At 42.4% G+C, this 22,069-nt stretch overlaps 1 protein-coding gene across 7 annotated transcripts in view; it reads right to left on the minus strand.

The window, feature by feature from the left end:
• The window catches only part of TSHZ2 (teashirt zinc finger homeobox 2), a 214,054-nt gene that overhangs the window by 62,326 nt on the left and 129,659 nt on the right, over positions 1 to 22,069 (minus strand). For 2 of the 7 annotated variants that reach the window (XR_005841354.2, XM_025142326.3), the window contains exon 2: positions 19,055 to 22,006. Coding sequence is in view for 4 of the 7 variants with exons in the window: in XM_025142326.3 (XP_024998094.1) it covers positions 19,055 to 22,006 (2,952 nt within the window). In the remaining 3 variants the exon portion in view is untranslated. Of the gene's footprint in view, positions 1 to 2,732; positions 2,749 to 2,852; positions 17,786 to 17,896; positions 22,007 to 22,069 lie in introns of those variants that run through there. The other 5 variants (XR_005841353.2, XR_005841352.2, XM_025142325.3 and 2 more) reach the window with 4 other exon arrangements.

Here is a 22,069-nt window from a genome sequence, read left to right on the forward strand (position 1 = left end):
AGGAAGATGCAGCATAAGTGTTATTATTCTATAGGTGCATCAAATGAAAGAGGAGCAACAAGCAGGGACTGGGGGATCTGAATAGGTTTCAATTGATCTGATGTGATAATTAATGTGCATTGAGGGATCTGGGCGGGGGGAAGGGGGACAAAAGATAAAAACAATTCCCGCCTTTATTTTAAGTTCTTTTGACAGTTGGGAATATTTTCTGTTATGCTACTTGTGGTTTGGGTAATGAGATTAGGCCTTGCGTAGCAGGAAGCAGAATTAACTTTGTTTACTTAAAGTGACAATGTCAGCTAGGAAAATCACATTTCCATCTGAAATGCAGTGCCTACTATCATTACAGATAACCCTTGAGATCATGATATATAAACGAGATCAGAGGAGGAAAGCCACATGTCTCCTTCCCTCTCTTTCCATCTCTCTTAGAGCACTCTGTGGGGCTGGGAGCCCTCCCTGGGCCCATTCCCTACCACTGGGACCCCAAAGCTGGAGAAGTGAGGGGCAAAGGGATGGAGACCCGGCTGGGCCTGGATGCCAGCAGCAGTCCTCTGTGTAACAGTCTGGTAACATATTAAAATGTGTTTAGTGTTGGCTGTGTTTGGGATGGGGGCACTCTTTAAAAAATTAAGAATTCAGTTTGTAGCAGCTGATTGGTTAAAAAGTCCCTTAATTTAATGTGGGCCCTTCAGTGTTTTTCTGCTGGAGTGGTGATGAAAATGTGAGTTGTTTTCATTTGCTGCAGCATACCCAGGCAACAGGATGATCCTTTAGGAAGGGAAGGCAGGGAGGGGAGGGAAATGCTTCACAACAGGATATTTTCTAAATACCAGTTTGTGCATTGAAACATGCACGTCTTAAATGACTGGCTTGCATATACATGAGGGAAAACTGAAAGGGGAAAAGGCATTCTGAATCCTCTCTGTTGTACCTACAAAAAATTGTCATAATTATAATGGCAATAAGGGTTTGCACGGAAGAGTGCTTCTGGTGAAGGCTCGCAGGGACTGAGAGCATTTGTGATGCTTCTCCCCCCTCTTTGCCATCCAAAGCCAAGCACAGGGACTTGTCCACGTGTTATTTATCATTCTGGTACTCGTGACCCACGCTAGTGTTTACAAATCGAGGGAACGCCTGATATCTGGCACAGCCATTACTGCTTCATGTCAAAAAGAGTGACAGGTAAAGAGTAAAATCTGGGCTCAGCACAGAGATGGATCCAAAATACATAAATAACCAATTAAGAAAAAATATTAATAAAAATATTGTTAACAGATCCCAATCTGCTGTTGAGTACCAATTGCCAGTAATAATCTCTATGGTAACTGAACCCTCTTTGGCCTCTCTCTGTATGCAACCAATGTTTTACGTTTTTTTTTTTTCCCTTCCCCTATTTTCATGGAAAGTTTTCAAAACTGGTTTCAATATTATGATATTTTCTTCTTCAAGTGCTAAAAAGTATTCACTTCGTCTGTGCCACATTCCTGAGCAGATTTTCCCTTCCTCAGACGACTGCTTTGGAGGGGTGACTTTTTTGACGGCCACTCACCAGGAGTTCTTCTCCTGAAATAGGTGAGGGAGGTTTTCAAAATCTAAGAGGCTGAAATATTGCCCAGCAAATAAATGTACCAGCCAAGAAGATGCAAAACAAAACACATGCTAAGTAATGGCACTGCTTTCAGAAACCCGTGGAATCACAGCCTTTTTTCTAATTGCTATTATCTGGCTGCACATGTCTCTTCTTGCCAGCTGCTCTCCTGTAATCTCAGCGACTTGCTCTGTGCTGTGGTTTTATACATGGGTGTTCCCCCTTTCCCAGCCCGCTCTCACACAGGTTTTGGCTACTGGATATAAAAGAAGGCACTGCCTTTAGAAACAGCATCACACAGCAGATATTTTTTGTGTTACATCAACTGACAGAAAGAAAAATTTTAAAGGAGAACATGCAGAATCCTGTGAATGCTGTTATCCTATACTTGTAACACCCAAGATATTTTACTAAATTTTCATCATTATACTATGAGTAATTAGATACACCAGGAGATTCCTAAGCAGATGAATTGGAATTTTCTCTTCTAGAGCTATTGTTTGGCTGATGGATTTCTTAGGATGTACAGAGCCCAGCACCGGTAGGGACACAGACCATTCGGTTCTTAGGAGCTTCGCAAAAGTGAACCTCCAGCTGAGAGAGAAGAAGCTGACAGGAGCACGATTCTGCTGCCTCCTGGGGTTGCTCACCTGGCAGAGGTAAACCCTGAGCCTCTACACACAAGGACAGTGGAAGTATTTTGTCCTGTGAATTTAGTCAGTTAAAACGGTCCTTGGAGCATGGACTGACATTCCTTCCAGCCAATCACTTGGCTATAAAGTTATGTTTATGTTTCCATTCTCTCTCTCCTGCCCAATAAACCTTGAATTTCTTTTTTGAAAAACTTCAGAAGACCAATGTGAGAAGTGCTCCCTCTTTGCCTTTAAAGCATAGGTCTCCTTCAAGAGGCAGAAAGCAATATTTAGGTGAATGATCACATAAGGTCTTGTTGGCAGTTCTTGTTTGGATATGCTATGTAGACTCCCATTCTGTAACTCTTGTACCTTTATACAGCAGCTCAAACAACTTCCTGGGCTGAGAGTGTGGAGGTCTTTGAAAATATGGAGCTGGATTCAGATCCAGATCTGAATTTCCTAATGGATGCTTGTCTTCCATCTGTTTGCATTTGGATGTCTCATAGGATATAAGCGGCAGCTCTGTAGTGTCACACATGAATAAAGTGGATAATTATAAAATTAAAAGATATAACATGCTTCTAGGGGAGATAAGACTAGAATTAAAGAGTATAAACAAAACCGAGTTTGATGTACAGACTGATATATTTATTCATTAAATATAATAACATAAACAAGACTATTAACTGTCATATTTTAATGATACCATGCTCTGCAAAACATACTCAGGAGAAAGTCCTATTGACTTCAATAGCAATGCCACATAAATTTAAAACACGACTGCAGTAAAACAATACGCCATCATTCTTATTTTGACTATTGTACGTACCCCAAAATGTTAAACAAAACACCTGTAACTCACTGAATTGAGTCTGAGCTCAGAAGTTCTATTTGTAAATCTAAAGAAAGCCAATGAAGAATGTAGAAACCTGTTCCACTAATAATTGCAATAGAGTATTCCCAAGAGCCCTGGTGGGGCTGCTGCCTGTCCTCTCACTCTCCAGAAGCACTGCACATATTTTTGCTCAGAAGAAGGTGAAATCGGGGCAAATGACACATTTTATCAGCAGTATTAAGATCAGATTCTGTTTTTTTATATATTTCATAGAAGGTTGACAGTCAGCAACAGTGGAAGCCTCAAAGCAAGAATTTATCCATGGGAAGACTGCATTTACTAGCTCGGGGTAAGTACTAAGGCCGTCAGGAAGGGAAACATGGTTTCAAGAATTCTTCCCTCTTGTACACAGCATCTGTGCCAAGAAGATGTAAAATAGGACCACATTGAGTCAGTAACAATTTATCCACCCTTTGCACAGCCTCTTTGCTCTCTGCTAGGCACCAGGCAGGGGTGATGCAGCTCGTGCAAGACCTCGAGTGTGAACAGCACAAGTTGATGAAATCTGAAACGGGGACTCGTCCCAAATTTGTGAACTGTGCTGAACAGAGAATTATTATGTCAAATGTTTCATTGTAAAATTCCTCATTAAATTCTTTGGCGTTCACCACACGCTCAGCGTAACTTGAAGTGCTGAGAAAACGAACGCTTACTGTGCCATGACAAAGGCCAATGGTTGCCTCTTTACTGAGCTTGATACATATGGTGAAAACATATTGACTAATTACTTGCCATTTTCAAAAACTGACAAACACTCCAAAGTTAGCCTAAGATAATAGAAGAAGATGCAGTATGAAGAATAAAGACTGGAGAACCGAGAGAAAGAACAGCATAACTCTGTTACTTCTAATTCCCTCTTCCAACATTTCCTTTGACAAATGACTACTGAGGAACAACCCAGCATCCCACTGTTTTAAACTGCTTAACGACAGTTGGTAAATTAATGCAGCTGATGAATGCATGTGTTCAAAGCAGAGTCTGACTGAAGTAGTGAAGATAAAACCCAGAACCAGTCTTCTCCTGAACAATATCATGATGTAGCTGGGATTTTGGATCTGGGTTCAGTTTTGATATGCCCATTTTATACCTTGATGTGTTGTATGCCAATGCCAAAAATAGAAAGAACTGGGCACTGGCAATGAATAGCTTCCAGAAGGGTCTGTCTAAGGGCTCAAAGTCATCATGGAAGGGGAGACAGCAAGACACTTTTCGCCCACTTGTTGTCCAAATGCTGTTTGTGATAAAAAAGTCACCCACATAATCCTAGCCTGAGCTGCCTTACAGGAGTCCCCCAGACACAGCTCTCATCATAGGCCTTTTTAAAGCCATCTGATTTCTGGCACCTCTCCCCCAGGTCATGACAAATTGGTCCACTCATCTGATCAGGAACCTTCCCTAAGCAGTGGGACAAATGTTTGACAAGTTAATTTCAAGGTAGCTCATGGAGTAGAAGCAACATAAAGCTACATAGCTGTTAAAAAAAAAAAAAAAAAAAAAAAAAAAAGCTAGGTAAATTCTGCAATTCTGCAACTAATGGATGTGTAACAGAAAATAAACTTAAAATTCAGGCTCTCTGTATGAGAAGACAAGATCTTTGGTTTAGAAGTAGAAAACATGAGGATTCACTGAAGCTAAAGTCAACAGGAATGCAATTACTGTTATCAGAGTTTTATGAGTATAAAACTTGTGCTGATGTAGCCTCAATTTAGAAATAATTGGCCTTTCAAAAATCAAGACAATTAAAAAAAATCAATAATTATTCCCTATTATTTTCCTTTAAATCATCCAGATAATAGAAATCAGAGGCCTGAATAAGATGCCTAAAGATAATGGCATTATTAGATTGATAAAAAAAAAGGAAGAGTGATCAAGAGTTTGACCCATTTACCAAAATGTTCATATGTAGAAAGTCATTATTCTACTAGCTCTGATTTTTTTAGGTTCAGGACGAACCTCAAGCAATGTCTGGATGTTAAATGTAGTCATAAACAGAGACTAAACATAATTTATAAACATTTTTATTATATGAGAAATAGTTGCTATTTTAGAGACATGTAAATAATATGATGCCTATCATAAAAGTTTTAGAAGGAGTTTTATTTTCCAGCTCATAAACTAAAAATAAAACACTTTAAGTGATTGACTTTCCTTTAAGGAAACTCTTGAGCCCGATTTGATAACGTTACCAGTAATACCTAGTAAAAGTCCTGGAATAACTCATGTTTTGAACAGGACCAGACATTATCCAGATTGTTTTTCATTAATATTGCTGTTTTACTGTAAAAATCCTGGGTAGATCATCACAATTTTGCCCCTGTTGCATAAATACAGGAAGATTTAAAAGAACAGCTGTTCTCCAAGGGGTGGGAAGAACCTTGCTTCGTTTGCTTTTTAAAGTTTGAAAACCTTGAAGTCCCAGAGGAACAAAAGACCAGCAGATGCCTTTCCTGCTCTGGTTGAATTCCACCTCAACTTTTCCAAAAGCTCTGAATCGTGTCTGGGTAGAAAACAAAAATCAATTCTGAATAGAAGCAGTTAAAAAAACCCAACAACCACAAATGTTTATATTTATTGAAATGGTTCCCAGGGCAATGGGCCTTCCCCAGAGCTGAGCCCTCACCTGGCGGGTGCTGTGGGCAGGGCTGGGAGGCAGGAAGGCCCTGGGATGTGGTGGGATGGTTGCCAGACTCTCTCTATGGTTTTACGTCTTCCATCACTTTGCGTTAGGATGTTTTTCCACTTCCAGGAGCTCACTGGCAGCGTGTGCTGCAAGCAGCTCATCACGCAGAGCGGTGGCAGAGCCGGGCGGCGGGTGGGAAGCTCCTTCCACTCCCTCCAAGAGCAGCCGTGCTCTTCTGCTGCTTTTTGTTTAATCATTAGGTACAGCTGCTGCCGACTCGCATGCAAAACCGCCAACTGAAGCCAGCACGAGGACTGCTTGCCATGTCTGCGTACAGCAGCGCACAATGGGCTGGGAATGCCTGAGATCATTTCCTTTCCTGCCTTTCATATCGCTGAACTGAAACCATCACTCGTGTCAAAAGCAAGGGCTGCAGATGAAAGGCCAGTGCATTAAGACAGAGCATAATTGTCAGCCTCTGAGTTTCTGACATTAATCGTTTTACTTAAAGAAGGCAAGAGAATGTTTTTCTGTCCCCTCCACCTCAATTGACAACACACAGGAGAGTCTGGATAAAAATTCTAAAAAAAAGAACGACTCAAAATTTTTGCTAATTAAAAGTAATGTGTTTTCCCATTTTTTGGCAATTTGATAACACAAAACACTTACTTGGGGGCCACAGGGGGAAACAAACTAAGACGGATAAAAAATGTTTTGTGTTCATCCAAGCAAGACTATGTTAATGCACATTATCCCATTAATGCACATCAACATCGGGAATAAGCGCGCCAATGCAAGCAAGAAGCATACACTTATCATCATTTGATAACATGTTTAATGACAGATTGACGGTTGATTTGCAAATGTGAACTGGCATCAATGTTGCTAACTTCAGCTTCTGCCGCCTCCTCTGCTATGCCAGCATATTTATGTGCATAATTTGATTTCGCAGCCACACTGTTAGTACATTTTTAATATTAACTATGCAAGAACAGACAGCCGAACTTAAGTTGCACTGATGGTTTGAGTTCATTAGATTGAAAAAGATGGGCAATGATGACAAAGATGGAGATGGCAGCGCAACATCAAAGAGGCAACACTTAACAAACACACTCCATTTTGAACAAACCGAACTAACACATTTCATGTTGTCGGCTGCAGCAGAGCCCTTATGTACAACAGTAAGAAAAAAAATATGCTTCTGCCCTGGGCATACTGACAGCAACTCTACAAGAAGCTTAGCAGGCTCCTGGACACACAGTTGTAAGATATTTCACTCATCTTTTGCAGGTAAAGGGGCTGATTCTGGGCTGATGTCGGAGTGACAGCAGTGTAATTCAGCAGACCTACAGCGGAGCTGCTCCTGATTTACACCAGTCCAGGGGAGTGTGCCTGCCTGCTCCCGCTCCCCTTCCCTAGTTTGCTCTTCACAGCTGTGATTCTTTATGACGAATAATAAAAAGATTTTGCTGAGCGCTCAGCTCTTGCAGGCATGGCGCACGGAGCAGAACTGTGGGTTTGGAAGCCCCGGGGCCTCATGCTGGGGTGCGTGCAATGTCCCCATGCTGGGGTGCGTGCAGTGTGCCCATGCTGGGCTGTGATGTCCTTCCCACCACCCCCAGGCTGGCAACGCTCAACGCAGGGCTGCGTTCCTGGTGCCTTCCTTTTCCTTGGTGCTCTGAAGGGAATGTGTACCAATGAGCCGGGAAGAGAATATTTCATCCTCTGCTCACATTAATGTCTGGGCATATACTGCATCTAGTATTAATTTGCTTGTTGTGCCGCAATACATAATAAATTTGAGGCAGTAGCTTTATGGCACAAGTTGTAATTTTAAATTTTATGGTACAAACTGACCATCTGCAGGAATCTGACCATATAGCCTCAGCCATTCGGTGCAGACTGTTAGTACCTCTGAATCACGGCGCAACTATGATTTAGACACACAATTAGATAGACCAGGTCCTCACCAATTCTCTGCTGTCTGAATTACTGCTGAACAGCCTAATAAACGTACCGCACATAGGCCTCTAAAGCAAAGCTTTTAAGAACGTCCTGAAGTTTACCTCTAATCAGCAAAACACCTACTGCAATTACTGCCACTTGGAGCCTGGACCAGCAACTCACTGTGCACGGCACTGCACAAACAGAACAAACCCAACTGCTTGAGGACCTCTTTGCAGAGCTCTGTTCTCCTTTTCAGATGCACTGCAGGCAGAACTCACCTTGAGCCCCCGCTGCATTTATTTCAGCAGTTTATGAAGCAGCTCTGCTGGCTGCCATTGCACAAATGGAAGTGTGCAACCCCCAAAGCTATACAGGCAGCTTTGGCTTGCCCCATTGGAGACACAAGAGATCATGGAAGCTTTGTTCAAAGCTCAGGGAACTAAAAAATATACCACCAAAGTAAAAGAAAGGACAGCAGAGACAAATGCAAGAAGGAGACCATGCTCGGTTAAGCTTATCTTGCTGTCTTTTAAGATAGTGCTGTACCTTTGTTGAGCTGCTCAGGAAGGCACAGGCACTGCAGTGCTCCTGCCCATGAGTGGAGCAGTGGGCAGAGCCACACAGCCCAGAACCACAGCCCCACAGATTGCTGTGCTCACCGCCGTGCTGCCTCCTCCTCACCTGGGCTTTAGCCATAATTAGAAATAAAAACATTTCCCAGGGAGAGTGAGTTGTGGACACTGCTCACTCGTGCTTGCTGATGGAGGATGAGGATGGGGAGAGCAAAACAATGCAATTTCCAGGCTCTGAAAAAGCTCTCTCTGACTCCAAGGCTGGCCTGCCGTGACCGGCAGCATGCTAGGTGGCATTGCAGGGGTGTGTGAAATATCTTCCAGCTCCGTATTTCCCCTTCAAATTGCCTGAGCTCCTGCTGTGACCGTGCACTTACAGTGCTGGCTGTGGAGAGCTCTGAGCACAGGGCTGCACAGCCCCACGCGGCTTGAAGAACCATTAGTTCTCCCCAGTCACAATTATCTCTGCTGCTGCGCTTGTGTCCTCTTTCCTGTCTCAACTTAAGTAAGTTGCATTTCTCCCACTCTTGTTACTGAGTAGCTGCAGATGCCACTTTGTTCCGTGTGATTTATAGCCAGTAGCTAATGTTCAGTTATAATTCCCCAGTTTAGACATGAAAAATAGCCTGTAATGCTCAACACAAGGGCCTCTCAACAATGATATATAATTTAAAAATTAACACAAGGACAGAGGAGACATAGGATTTTGAACTAGGGACTCTCTCATTCAAAGGTTAAATCTCTACAAGGTGAGCTAAAGGAATTAGTTGAGTTATTAAGTAAATGCCTCTGTTATATTTTCCCAGTACATTAGCTGCTGCAGTCTTTTCCAGTTCAGCTGTGTTCAGCCCCAGCATGCTCAAAGTGCAAATGCTCGTGGCACTGCATTCACACATTTGCTTTTTTTCAATGTCAAACAAACCGGAGCTTTTCAGAGCCAAAGGTCAAAGCGGAGGGCCCTCAAGAAAATCTCCTGGGAAATTATGTGATTGTTCTTATGTCCTTATTGTATATAAAATCAGGCTTCAGACATGGCTCGCCCTTTTCAAGCATCTTAAAACTATAAATGAGTCACGACTCATTCCTGCAACACCTAAGTTATATAAGTGGTCCTGTTAATTTACCGGAATATCTTGCATAACTAATCGCTTCCAGGATCAAACTCCAATGGCTCTGAAACCTCTGCAGTGGTAAAGAGCTCCTTTGGAAACACAGAGAAGTTCACTCCCAGCCTCACACCATGAGTCAAAAACAGATCAAGGGACAGAACCTGCACCCCCAGCCTCGCGCCACCGAGTGCAACCGAAACCCTCTTTTGTCAGAGCTCAGCAGTTCAGAAAACATGCAGAGAGAACAGGGAGTGAGGAGAAGAGTTTGGCTACGGAGGCTTTTTGGAGGTGATACTCCTCTCCTGTTTTTACAATATGAAGATTTAGCTCATATCTTAGGTGTCCGCTGCTGCACTCTGTTTAACCCTGTCTCACTCTGGCACTGAGTATTACATTTATGGATTACAAATTTATTGACATTTGACATTTGCATCAGCTTTCACCTGATCAACAGGAGCTTTGGCTGCCAAGGGGAATTATTATGGAAGATTTCAACAGCCATGGGAATGCCAAAAAGGTCATTAAATCATATCAGAAAAACAATGTGTTCATAGCATTCATACATTTACTCTTGCCAGTAAATCTTCTGGTTGATGCTTGGACCACCTACTGATGATACTCGAAGAGAAGGAGAAACAGAGAATTGAAGAGATGAATTAAATTAAAACCAAATGACATGAAGCCTGGCACAGTGGGATCTTTAATTTTCTACTCTATGAATCCAGAATAAGGGAAAAAAAAACACAAAACAAAGCACAGTGGCTTGACTTTATCTAAGTTAATTCCCTCATATAGGCAGGGCTTAACTAAATAATCCTGAGTAATGTGTGCACCCCACATTATTGCATGCAATTTGTATGTGGGAGGTGCAGGATTCAGAAAACATATGGCACATGGAAAACAAATGACAGGGTGTGCTTTTACACTCTTTTTGGCTATACTTATCATTCTTGTTGATATTTTTTTTACAGACATGACAAACGAGTATAGGAACTTTCACCCTCATCTCTTTGGAAAAATACTGAGAGATTTTTTTTTTCTTTTGTGAGTTAGTGATTTATAGAAGAAGGCCTCACAATTCCTGGGAGCACAGACAACGTTTTAAAAATACACTGATCAAATAAACAGAATTACCTCCCCCGTCGTCTGTTCTCTGGATGACAAACCTGGGTCTTGCACCATAAAAAACCATGGCCAACAGATGAGGGCTCCTTAGGTTACAAAGGGAAGTGAGTTACTGAACTGGAAGCCCACCCACAGCCTATCCGTCTGTATGTCCAGTTTAGGGGAGAACTTTGCTGAGGACTGAATCACATGCAGCTGTTTGCCCCTGAGCTGAGGAAGCACGAAGGAAGCATTCAGATTTGCCCTTGCTTGTAAGAGTGGTGTGCTCAGCTTACATGAAAGTGGGCAGAAGCAGGACATGGCATACTCATATCCCAGCAGAACACTTCTTCTGCGATGTCCCTTGGGATGTAGATCAATAGGTGCTTAAAGGGCAACATCAATCCTCTTAATGGCCCTATAAAGCAAGCTGGTGGCCACGAGGACTCATTCCCTATAGGAATCAATGCCAGTAGTTTGACTTTATCTCAGAAATACGGCTGATGTTGTGCAGCCGCTGTTGTGTTTGCAGCAGTGGTGAAGCATGCGGCTACAGGGTGACAACCAAAGACTGCTTGGAGAGCAGCAGAGGGCAGAGACAGGGAACTGGGCATTAAGTTACTTCTGACCTTGGCCTGGAACAAGACAGAGAAGTGGAGAGATGGAGATGCGGGATGGAGGTATCAGCTGGCAACTGCACACTGTGCCAGGTTATTGGCTGTACGCAGTGAGATCCATAATTCCAGGGAATCTGTGGTTTATGGTATAAACTTGGGGATTTTTAGAAACAGGGAGTGTTTGGGAGTTTTCCTTAAATGAGCTCATGAAAACAAGTTTTCAGTTAGGATTCAACAGTTCTACAGCAGGAGAGAGGAAAGAACACTTTTGTTTCTGTACAAAAAAGGCAGAAAGCAGATCCAGAAGGGATCCCAGTAGCATTATCCATGCACAACAGAACAAGTAGTTTTGCCTCATCTGAATTACTGGTCAATGCTAGTATGAATTCTGCAGTAAGACTGCAATTCCTCTTCTGTGTACAGTCCAGAGGAAATCTAATGCTCAGATTGCTGGCTGGGAAACCCTTGTGGAAAAAAAGAATGGGAAAAGGAGGGGGAACTTAGGTTTGGGGCTTGATATCACTGGGTGGGATTTTTTGACCCAACCCTATATGGCTATTCTGATTTTCTTCCTCGCTACTGTTCAGTTTGAAGAGGAAAGCAGAAAAATGTCATAAGGGAAGTCTTAGCAGTGCTCAGCTGTTGGGCACACCTCCTGTTACAAAGGATTGTGCATGCTCAGGGCTAGGGAATAGAATACAAACACAGTCGTTCACTTATAGCTGGAGGCTATGAGCTCGATGGCACAGAGGAAGCTCTGGCTGGTAGTGTTGCACGGAGGATATCCCAAAGGGAACAGTGAAGCTCCCTCAAGCACAAAGGCTTTTGAGGCTTTGGTACAGAGTAACCTCACTTTGACCTTCACCAGGCCTGCAGAACACTGCTGGGAGAGGCAGGAGAAGTGGGATCACAGGGAAGACAGGGCCTTACTGATCTCTTTTTTAGGGTGACCCTGAAGGCTGAAATGTTTTGGTTCTCCAATGCAGCCCAAGCCCACCATTTTCATCCCCTCCCAGAGCTCCTCGGTGGCTGTGTGAATTACAGATGAGCTTTGCAGTAGAGAGAGAAAGAAGATGCTGATAATGCTCTGGTAAATGATGTCACACACCCTTGCCTTTCTGCTCCCGGTCTGATTTGATGTCTTGCAGCTGCTGCTGCATGCACAGGGTTTCCATGCCAGGTCACTCAATAATAAATCAGAAACTACCAGGGCAAGGGGGCATGGGGATTCTTCTGAACATTCACTCTGAGTCTTGTGACTTTTTGCAGTAGAGGCTTCCCAAAAGACATACTCCTGCCCTTCCTCTGTACCCCCTCAGCTGCAGCAAAGCACTGAGCAAAGGGTCATTGCTGGCCCCAGAAATGGGCAGGCATGGGGAGACAATGTGCCACCATAAGGACCACTTCGTCACTCGATCTGATGCAGCTGCTGCAGGTGCTGGAGGGGAGCAAACACATGAAAACCACTCCAGCCACCTCTCCTTTCCCTTCAAAAATGTCACTGTGGCACTCTCCACTTTCTATAACAATGTTTATCATTGTTCTTCGATTGTCTGGGACAATAAATGGTTAGAAATGAGCATATATCACCAGGAAATCTCTGCCTGCCCCTTCCCCCAAGCAGTGTCATAAAAACGTACAAATTCACATTAATAATGAAGTGCATTTCCCTGAGAAGCCACTGTGTATCTCAGGGAGAGCAGGCAAGGTGGCAGTTGCTGCAGAGTTTCCTATTAAAGAGCAGAGCAAATACTCATAAATCTGATGAGGGGCCAAAGCACATGTTAGGGCTGTCTCCCTCTTAATGGAACCTTTTCTGAAATGAAAAAAATATATATCTCGATACATTCAGGGTATTCATTAGACATGACAACCTCCTCCACTCCCCCATCCTTCCCTCCCCCATCCTGCATGTGCTGACCCCTGGCAGAGGAGCTGCGCTGAGTGCTGGCAGGGAGGGATTTTGGAGGGGAGGAGGAATTGTTTTGTTTTAATAAAGGGAACATGCAAATTTCCAGCAAGGAACGAGCCCCCTCCTTCCCACCTCTCCCTCCTTTCCTCTGCCCAGCATACTGCTGCCATTCCCTCCCTTTCCATGCCCCCAGCGCACCCTCCTCTTGGACCCCACTGCACCTTTCCCATACATCCAGAGCCAACAGAGCCAATGCAGTGCCCCAGAGATGGACAGCCCTCATAGAACTGAGTGTCGGAGCCTTCCAGCCACCTCCCACCTTCCAGGGCTCCACCATCTCGTGCTCTTGGGATGCACAGCCCCCCAGAGCAGGCAGAATGGAGCCTTGGGCCCGTCGCTCTCCAGGTAGCTGTGACCAGTGCAGTGCCTCGATGCTACATGCCTTATCATGGACTGGGAACCGGAGTCTGCTGCCCCTTTCCTGATGAGGTGCTCTCAAACAAGAAACACTGTCACAGTTATGAAATAAGCTCTGTGCTGTGCGTGGCTTCTTCTGCCCCATTCTTCTTCTTGCAGGCAGGGTCCTGAGCGGTATCTGCTGCTTTGATTCCCGTGTGGCTCCACTGATGCATGAGAACTACCACAGGGAGCTGAGCTTCCTGTGCCAATGCCAACGCATCCCACCTCCATGCACAGACAGACCCAGCTCTCAACCGAGGAGAGGCAGAATAAGACCTGAGGACTACAGCTTAATAATCATGAATTATCCGTTCATTGTCCTAATAAATAGTGAAAAATCTCTTCCTCCTTTCCTTTTCCCATAAAGCCGTATCTACATTTTCCCTTGTTTTTCAGCTGTGCTCCATCATATTTGCACAGAGTGATCATCCTGCTAAATAACATTATTTTTATTGAAAGGTGCTGTTGAGGGCTGGATGCTGCTCACATCTTTTCCTTCTGTTATTGATCTTTGCTATTTGGTTGGCGATGTACAAAATGTGTCCTCTTCCTTTGAAATTTCACAGGGTAAAACTGTCCCGCAATAGATTATGAAGGCTGTAGCATTTAATAATATCAGATGCACCAAGGAGAAGGTAAGATTTTGATACCCTTATGAATACTGAATGCTTGAGGAGGTAGATGCTATTCAAGGTCTAAAATCTGATCAAAATCCTTACAGGTTGCCATCTCTTTGTGCATTGAAGAATTCCTGCCTTTTGGGGGAAGGGACTGTCATTTACTCTATGTTCATACAGAGTCTAGAACATATGGGGTAACCTGGTGGGTTGGATGAGCTAATACAATTTCAGTAACACCAATCTTAATAGCAGCCTGTACTATTCGTAAAGAGCAAGTAAATCTGCACAGATACATCCATGCTGATGCACCCTGATCTGCCCTGACCCTGCTCTCACTGAAGCCAAGAGCAAACTCTTACTGCTCGATTTACAAGGGTAAGTGCTGGACTGAGAAATGTTAGGCAGGGCAAGTTCCAAGTTCTCAGAATGCTGAATTTGAAAAGTCCTGATCTACTGCTTTGGGGAACGGTGAGAAATTTCCAAGGACTGGAGGGAGTGGGCCTTCACCAGGGCGGATTGGAGGGAGGAGGGGCAGCTGGGGCAACCCCCTGCTTGGGGGCGGCAGCACAGAGGCCCACCTGAGCCTGTCCCTATTGTCTTGCTTCGTCTTCTCTCCTAATGTGTGGCTTCGGACAACTGATTCCTGCAATTGGCCTTGCCTGTGTAACACCAATATTGGCTAATAGCAGAACATGATGTTCAGAGCAGCTCCTCCAGCTCCAGAGGGGAGGAGAAAATAAAATCCACAGAAGAAAAAAATCTTCTATTTTGGTATACTTAACACATACAGTTATCTACGTGTCCTATATATCATTTAACAAATTGCTTTGCAATTCTTACAGGGCGTGGTATAATGACTGATTTAAAATCACTGCATTGCTTAAACTGCATTGTTCTTCATCAAGTTGAGTCATTTTTATGTGAAGTGTCAAGCTCTCTAACAAATAACTGCTGCCAGACAAATCAAGTTCCTCATCTTAAAGCTACGGCTAAATAGTTTATAGCTTTAATCTGCTCACTGAGGTGTGCAGTCTATGACAGTAATTATAAATGCAAGGAGAAATTATAGCTGAATGCTTTAACTGCATTAGGAGCCATTTGATGAACAATCATGATTGCCTGCTCATTTTCAACAATAGAGGGCAAGTTAGTGTCAGTGCATTAGAGGATTTTCAGTTCTGCTCTGCTCTTTCTTCCATTTACCACAGAATGTCAGTTGTCTCCTATAAAGTAGAAAAAAAGCACTGCAGAAGCTTTAAACTTGATGGTTAAAAAAAGACAAAGGAGGAAACAGAGAGAAAAAACTGTTTATCATTATGACTCATTTTTTTGTTTTGCAGCAGCCTTATTTCCAATTAGTTCATTTCAGGTAGCTGCTTGTTTGCTCATCAGGGCCTTTAGCAATCTTTCCAATTAAGTTGGTAAATTTAACGTTATAGAGACTTATCTCTGTAAGAAGTTGAAGAGAAGAGCAGAGAGAGCCTCGGTCACCGGCAGTGACAGTCAATGCCACCACCTGACCTTACAGTACGAAATAAAATTCTGCATTGCCTTTTGGCTTGTTTTTTCCTTGTAACAACATAGAAATTCTAATTCAATTGCAAAAAAAAGAGAAGAAATCCTCTTTGAAGGTATAAGTCATCATACAAATTAGTTCTGATTAAGCCACGCTCCCTAATGTTCATGGGCTTTCTTTGAAGAAGAGCAATAAAAACAAATATGAAGTAGGTTAAATGAAAAAAGAATAGAGACATCTGATTGTTGTATATTACACATAATTTTACATTATATTACTAAGCCCATATCAGTTAAAGGAACTCAAGAAAACACTGAAGAGGAACATAAAACAGATATGTGTCTTTACATTTAAGAAGAATTTATAGTGAATTTCTTATAAACAGCCTCACAGAGATCTTAAAAATAAATCCATACACATAACACATTTTTCTACAGTACCAACTCAGGTTATTCGTTTATACTTTAATGATAGTCAACATTTTAAAATATCACTTTTAACAGTAAATTTCATTAAAATATAAAAAGTATTTTATGTATTTCTGTACTTCGAGTACACTTTCCACTGTTTTATTTCCATTTCTTTCCATATCTTTTTATTTCTATGCCACTACAGCACTGCCTACAAGTGAATGCAGGTGCACGTGCATGTTTGAAGAATTTTGGTGTGCTTTATATTCCCCGTTTCTCAACACTGTGCTATCCTCTACGTTATTATTCAAATGCATACCAAATCTTAACAATATCATGGTAAGAATAAGTAAACCCTGAAAATCCCTGTTATATGATTTAGTCTCCTTGCAGATCTCAGGAAGAAACCATACGAATAAACTGTGGCCTCCACACTTATAGTGCAGCAGGAACTTGGGTAGGCTTACAGTCATAAAACCTTTACAGTGCTATCCAAAATACCCCATCATTTCACACAATTTGTGCTATCATGCATACCAACTCAAATTATAGTTCCAGATAACAGTGCTATCACTCTGTCATTGCAATTTAAATATATTTTTTCAAAGGTAAGGTACAACCTGCATCTTGATATAAATTAGAAAAGGATGAGTATTAAAAGGACAGCGATTTCTGGGTACCCAAAGGCAGGAAGGACAGTGCCTTGTTTATGTAGTCACATACCACCTGAATAACACTCGTGATGTGTCTGTGTAGGTTATTACAATGCAGAAAGCCTTTTTTTCCCCACAGATTTTTTTTTCTTTGTACTTGTTCTCCAAATCCTGAGGAACAATAACATGTTTATGAAGGTGGGTGTTTGGTTTGCCTCTTTATAATAATACAGTGCTTTTAAAACCAAATCTGAAACATTTGTCAGGTATTAAGCCATGAATATGCCAAAATAACTGTTACATTAATATATTTGGCAGATAGCTTTTGTTTGATAGAACCCAAATTATTGGTTTGCTCTGATATCTCTTATGTGAAAACGACAAATGTCAGAGTCTTATTAATCATTAACTGGCGAGGAAGGAAATGAAATATGGTATATTTTTCCCAACCAACCTCCTGTAATTTCCTGATATTTTGGCAGGTATATTGATTTTGAATGGCAATAAAATGGTTAAGCAGAAAATCAGTTATTTTCAGATGAACGAGGAACATTTGTTTCTTCCTTTTGTGTTGGGTTCTAATGTTGGGTTAAAAATGCCAACAAAGAAATTTAAGGATTTTAGCACTGTTGAGAAAATAAACTCCCTTTGAGTCGGACTGAATTTTGCCCGTTAAAATATGCAGAAAGAGTAAATCTGGTCAAACACAGACTGCACATACAAGATGTATGTAAAACTTCAATCCTACTGCACTTGAATACCGACATCATACTCTCTAGCAATAGTTTCTATTACCCATCCCAAAGCAACCTTTTGATTAGTGGCTTAAATTATTCAAAAGTAGCCTTTTAAACAGAGCGTAAGTGACGCACAGTCCTGGTGCTGGCTGTGTACACAGAATGTGTTTCTTAAGGCTTCATGAATATTTGCAGCAAACAAATGTGAAATCTTCACACAAGCGAGTATGCATCTTCAGAGTGCTTGCACCCTCAATTAGCCAGAGAATAGCCACAATAGCAGGTGGCGTGAGTGACAACTCACAACACATCTTTAATTTTGACTGTCTGATGAATTCATTTTCCAAATGTTATTCGAGTAATGAACGTGATGGAGAAAACGGTTATTCTGTGGATAGAAGCAGAGCCTGAGTTTGCTGGTGAATTTGCTGGGAATGACTAATAGAGCCTTGTTGGAAATAAACGTGTTAGAACAGAAAACTTCTATTTGGACTTTTAGTTGACGTTCTGCATATTTATTTAAATCAAGAAGATTTGAGTTTGTGAATCAAGCAAAATTAAAAATGCAAAAATGGTGTGTAATCTGAACATAACATTACATATCATAAACATTGGCTGTGTCAGTACTTTGATTGGTGTATCTTTCAGCCAAAAAAAAGTATCAACAGTAATGCAGAAGTATCGTATTAACACGTTTTGGAGATATGAGCGTGTAAAAGAAATCTCAGTGCTTCCTGAAAGAAGCGCCAGCCCCCCCAGCTCACACGAAACCTTGTGCTGAAGTCAGTGATGCTCACAGACTAACCGTCACGCCCGCCAACGGGAAACAAAATGTAATCAAATGTCTTCAAGATTAAAAAAGAAATGAGCAGAAACGTGAGAAAGGTTAGAGCGATGCGCCAAGAAAGGCCACTCACAATAGTAAGTGCTACGTACGTGTAAAATATCAACAGTTTGTACAATGTATATCCAGTGAATATCCAAATATCAGTGAAAGAATAACTAAACTTCTAGACATAAACTTCTCAGTTATCAGTAGATTCTTGAGAGTGGGTTTGAGTGTATCAGGAACTTGGACTACTTAGTATTTTATTAATTTGACATTTGAATTGTCTTCTTTTCCCCCACCAGAATCAGATTTACAGATGCATTAGCACTGAAGGAGGTAACAACCTTTTGGTGTTCAGTGCCTTTTTTCTGCTTTTTCTGTTCTCACTGCAAAGAGTAGCATTTATTTGTTGCATTCCACATTGAAGTGCATAGGTTGTGAAACAATTCATAGAAACAAAAAGGGGAGTGAGAACTGGGAAAATATTAACAAGAAGCAAGTTTTATATAGGGAAATGTAGTTCTGCATTTGTCAAGCGCTCTTCCTGAAAACATTATAAAATGAATAGGTACATGCAATTAGTTTAATGAAGCAACAGTACATTATGCATTTTATAGTGTTTTCCTACATTGAATAAAGTATGAATATTTCAAGAGGCCTCCTTAAAAGGATGAAATAAAAACTCACTATAGAGCATGCATACCTTAAGTTATTCTTCATCCACTTCTGCTACAAATTGTGAATGGTGTTCTGGTGACTTGCTGTGTGTTTTGCTTAGATGAAGTTTTACAGCATGTTTGCTTGCAAATGTCCGACAGCACAACTTACATTTGAACTTAGAGTCTGTGTCCTCTTCTCCAGCTATTGTTTCAGGAGACCTTTGAACTGAAACTCTGGAGATTTCTTGCTCTACCTTGGTTTGCTGCTCCACAGCCAGCCTGTTCATGTCTTTCATTTGGAAACCTAGATGAGATTCTAAGTGGCTAATGTAAGTAGATGGGGTTCGAAACTGAGATGCACAGTCACTGCAATAAAAGACCGGATGCCCTTTGTCCATGTTTTTCAAAAACTTTGTTCCTCCAGTTTTCCTAAGTTGGTACTTGACATTTGCCAACCAGTGGCTGATGGTGGTCATTGACAGTCCAGTAAATTTTGAGATCTGCATACGCTCCTGTGGGCCTAGATCTGATAATAAATATTTACCTTCAGATGTCTGGAAGAGGCTGGAAGCAAACTGAGCTTGCAGAATCAGAAGATGCTGAGGGTTCCAGTTTGACTGCCTGCCCTTCCTTTTATGCAGAGTGGAGACTTCTGTTGAGACATCCTCAAAGCGTCGGACATCTATTTCCAACTTCATAGATGGGATCCTTGAAGATGCGGCAGGTTTTGGTGTAGTAGCTTTGGGAAGAACTTTGACCATGTCAGCAATGTCAGACAGAGCATGTTTTTGAGGTGGAGAAGTACAAGATTGTGCTTGAGCTGACTCAGCTTTCTTGCCTTTAGATTTGGTCAGGTCAATAGGCTGATCATTATTTTCAAACAAATAGTGCCTGGTTACACTTGCAGGCTTTGGTGGGGTTGGAGTAGGAGATAAAACTGGCTTCTCCATCATATTTAGATTAGATTTGTGGAACATAGAAATTGTGCTAGAGCTGGGGCTGGAGTTGGACTGGGGCCGTAAAGGCTCGGTGGCTTTGCCCAAGTGATTATTCAGTACCGACTGCAGGGCACTGAGAGGGTTGACACAAGGCAGCTCTGATGAATGGCTGGCAGCAGCACAACCATTACTAAGAGAAGCTGCTGTTGATTCCTTGAGGGCTGATTTTTCTTTTCCACTGTCCTCTTTAATTTTGTCTTCTTCTTTCAAGGGACACGGTTCTGTGTTTTTTGGCTCCACGCAGGCTTCAGATTTGAGGATAGGTTCCCTCTCACTCTGGCTGAGTGAAACAGGCTCAGCTTGAATGCTCTCTTTAGCATAGTCTTTTTGTACCTCCTCCCTGTCATCAGTTTCCTTCTTCAGTTGAGTGCACTGAGCCACGTTTGCTGAGATAGGGACTAGAGGCATGACTTTCCACTTGGGAGCTATGGGCCTCAACTTGTTGGCCATTGTTGGCCTGATTTGCAGTACTTGGGAACCCACAGGCAAAGATGGCTTAGCTCCTTCTGAGAGCTGATAAGCTGCATGGATGCTGGGATATGCACTCCAGCTAGGTGCTCCATTTTGAGCTTTATTGATGGCTGTCGTGACAGTGTTCTCCAAAGACTTTAAAATGTCCCCACCACCTTTTGAACCATCTTCTAAATCTTCTTCTCTGAGGTACTGGTATTTCATTGTGGGATCCAGTGGTTTCTGAAGAGCGTCCTCATACTCTTCAGTTTTTACTGCTTTCTCATCTTTGTTTGCATCATCAGCTTTATCTTTTTTACTTTCTTTTTTTATTTCGGAAGCAGGAGCTATGCATTCTGCAGATGATGATTTACCGATTGACTTTGAAACCGGGCTGTCACTGGCTGGAGCTTCAGAGAGTGATTGCATTTTTTCCACAGCTAAAGGATCTAGAACAAGTTGCTTTCCTTTCTTTGAAGCCGAACTTGTGACTTTCAAGAAGTGGCCAGTAACCATCATGTGGGTCGTGAGCTGCTGCAAGGTGTCATGGGAGCTCCCACACTCCATACACTTCAAAATCTGGGATTTGCAGGCCTCAAACTGCCACGTATAGCTGGCACCATTCTGGTAGCCGTAGCGGTTGTTGGATGATAATTGCAGGTTCCCATTCTTCTGCGGGGAAAAAGTATCTGAGAAAGACCCCGTTGTGGAATCGGGGGAACAAGGCCTGTTAACATCAAACACACGTTTCTTCGCTGGAGTGACCATTTTTGAAGAAATGGTTGGTACTGGCTCCTTCAAAGGCACTTTTTGGTAATGTTTTGTTTTTATCATATGAACGCTCAAATCTTGAAGGGAATCAAAGGAATCACCACAGAACATACACTTCAGAACTTTTTGTGCATCTTCCTTGTCCATGTCCTGGAAAGCCCTTTTTCGGGGCTTTGAGTAGCTGGTAGGTCTGTGCTTGTCCTTTTTGTGGTTGTCATCTTGGTAGTGACCTGTTTCATTCATATGAACTGTTAGTTCAACCAGCGTGTCGTAGGCTGCGCTGCACTGCCGGCACCGAAACCTGCTGGCCCCGGTGAACACCGTTCCACACATTTTGCTGCTCTGCCGGTAGAGCTGGACGGAGCTGAACAGGTTGGGTTTCGAGACAGGTCTGGAAGGTAAATTCTGTTGTAAGCTTTTTGACAGTGCATCTTGATGCCAATCAAAATCAGCTTTGTTCCCTCCATTTCTGTTGTCACAACTCCTCTTTTCAGAGTTGGACAACTTGAAACCCAGCCCCAAGCCTGTCCAGTAAGAGTCTGACAGTATGTTGGCGTAGACCGCTGTCATTTTATCCATGCAATTGTGTGCTTCATTCTGGGCTTTGGGATGGGTGCTGGTTTTTGGATCCTGCGGCTCTCTAGAGCAAATGCTTTTAATATCTGTCACATGGTCACTACCATCACTCAGCAGTGATTCATTTTCTGCATCCTGGTTAGATATATGACTGACAGGGGAATTCTGGTAACTAAAGTTCCCTTTCTGCTCAGGACCCACATCGTGTTCCTCATCCGTTCCAGTGTCATTGCTGCCCTGGAGCTGAGCAGTTGAATTGTCATCATCATCTTCTTCCTCCTCCTTTATATCTTCCTCTTCCTTTAAATCTTCCTCTTGGACGTAACCTGAAATGCAATGTCAATATATGAAATAATTTGTTAAAGGAGAGCACTGCAGTTCTAGTTTCA

The sequence above is a fragment of the Gallus gallus genome, chromosome 20, assembly GCF_016699485.2.
Source record: "Gallus gallus isolate bGalGal1 chromosome 20, bGalGal1.mat.broiler.GRCg7b, whole genome shotgun sequence".
Taxonomy (NCBI): domain Eukaryota; kingdom Metazoa; phylum Chordata; class Aves; order Galliformes; family Phasianidae; genus Gallus; species Gallus gallus.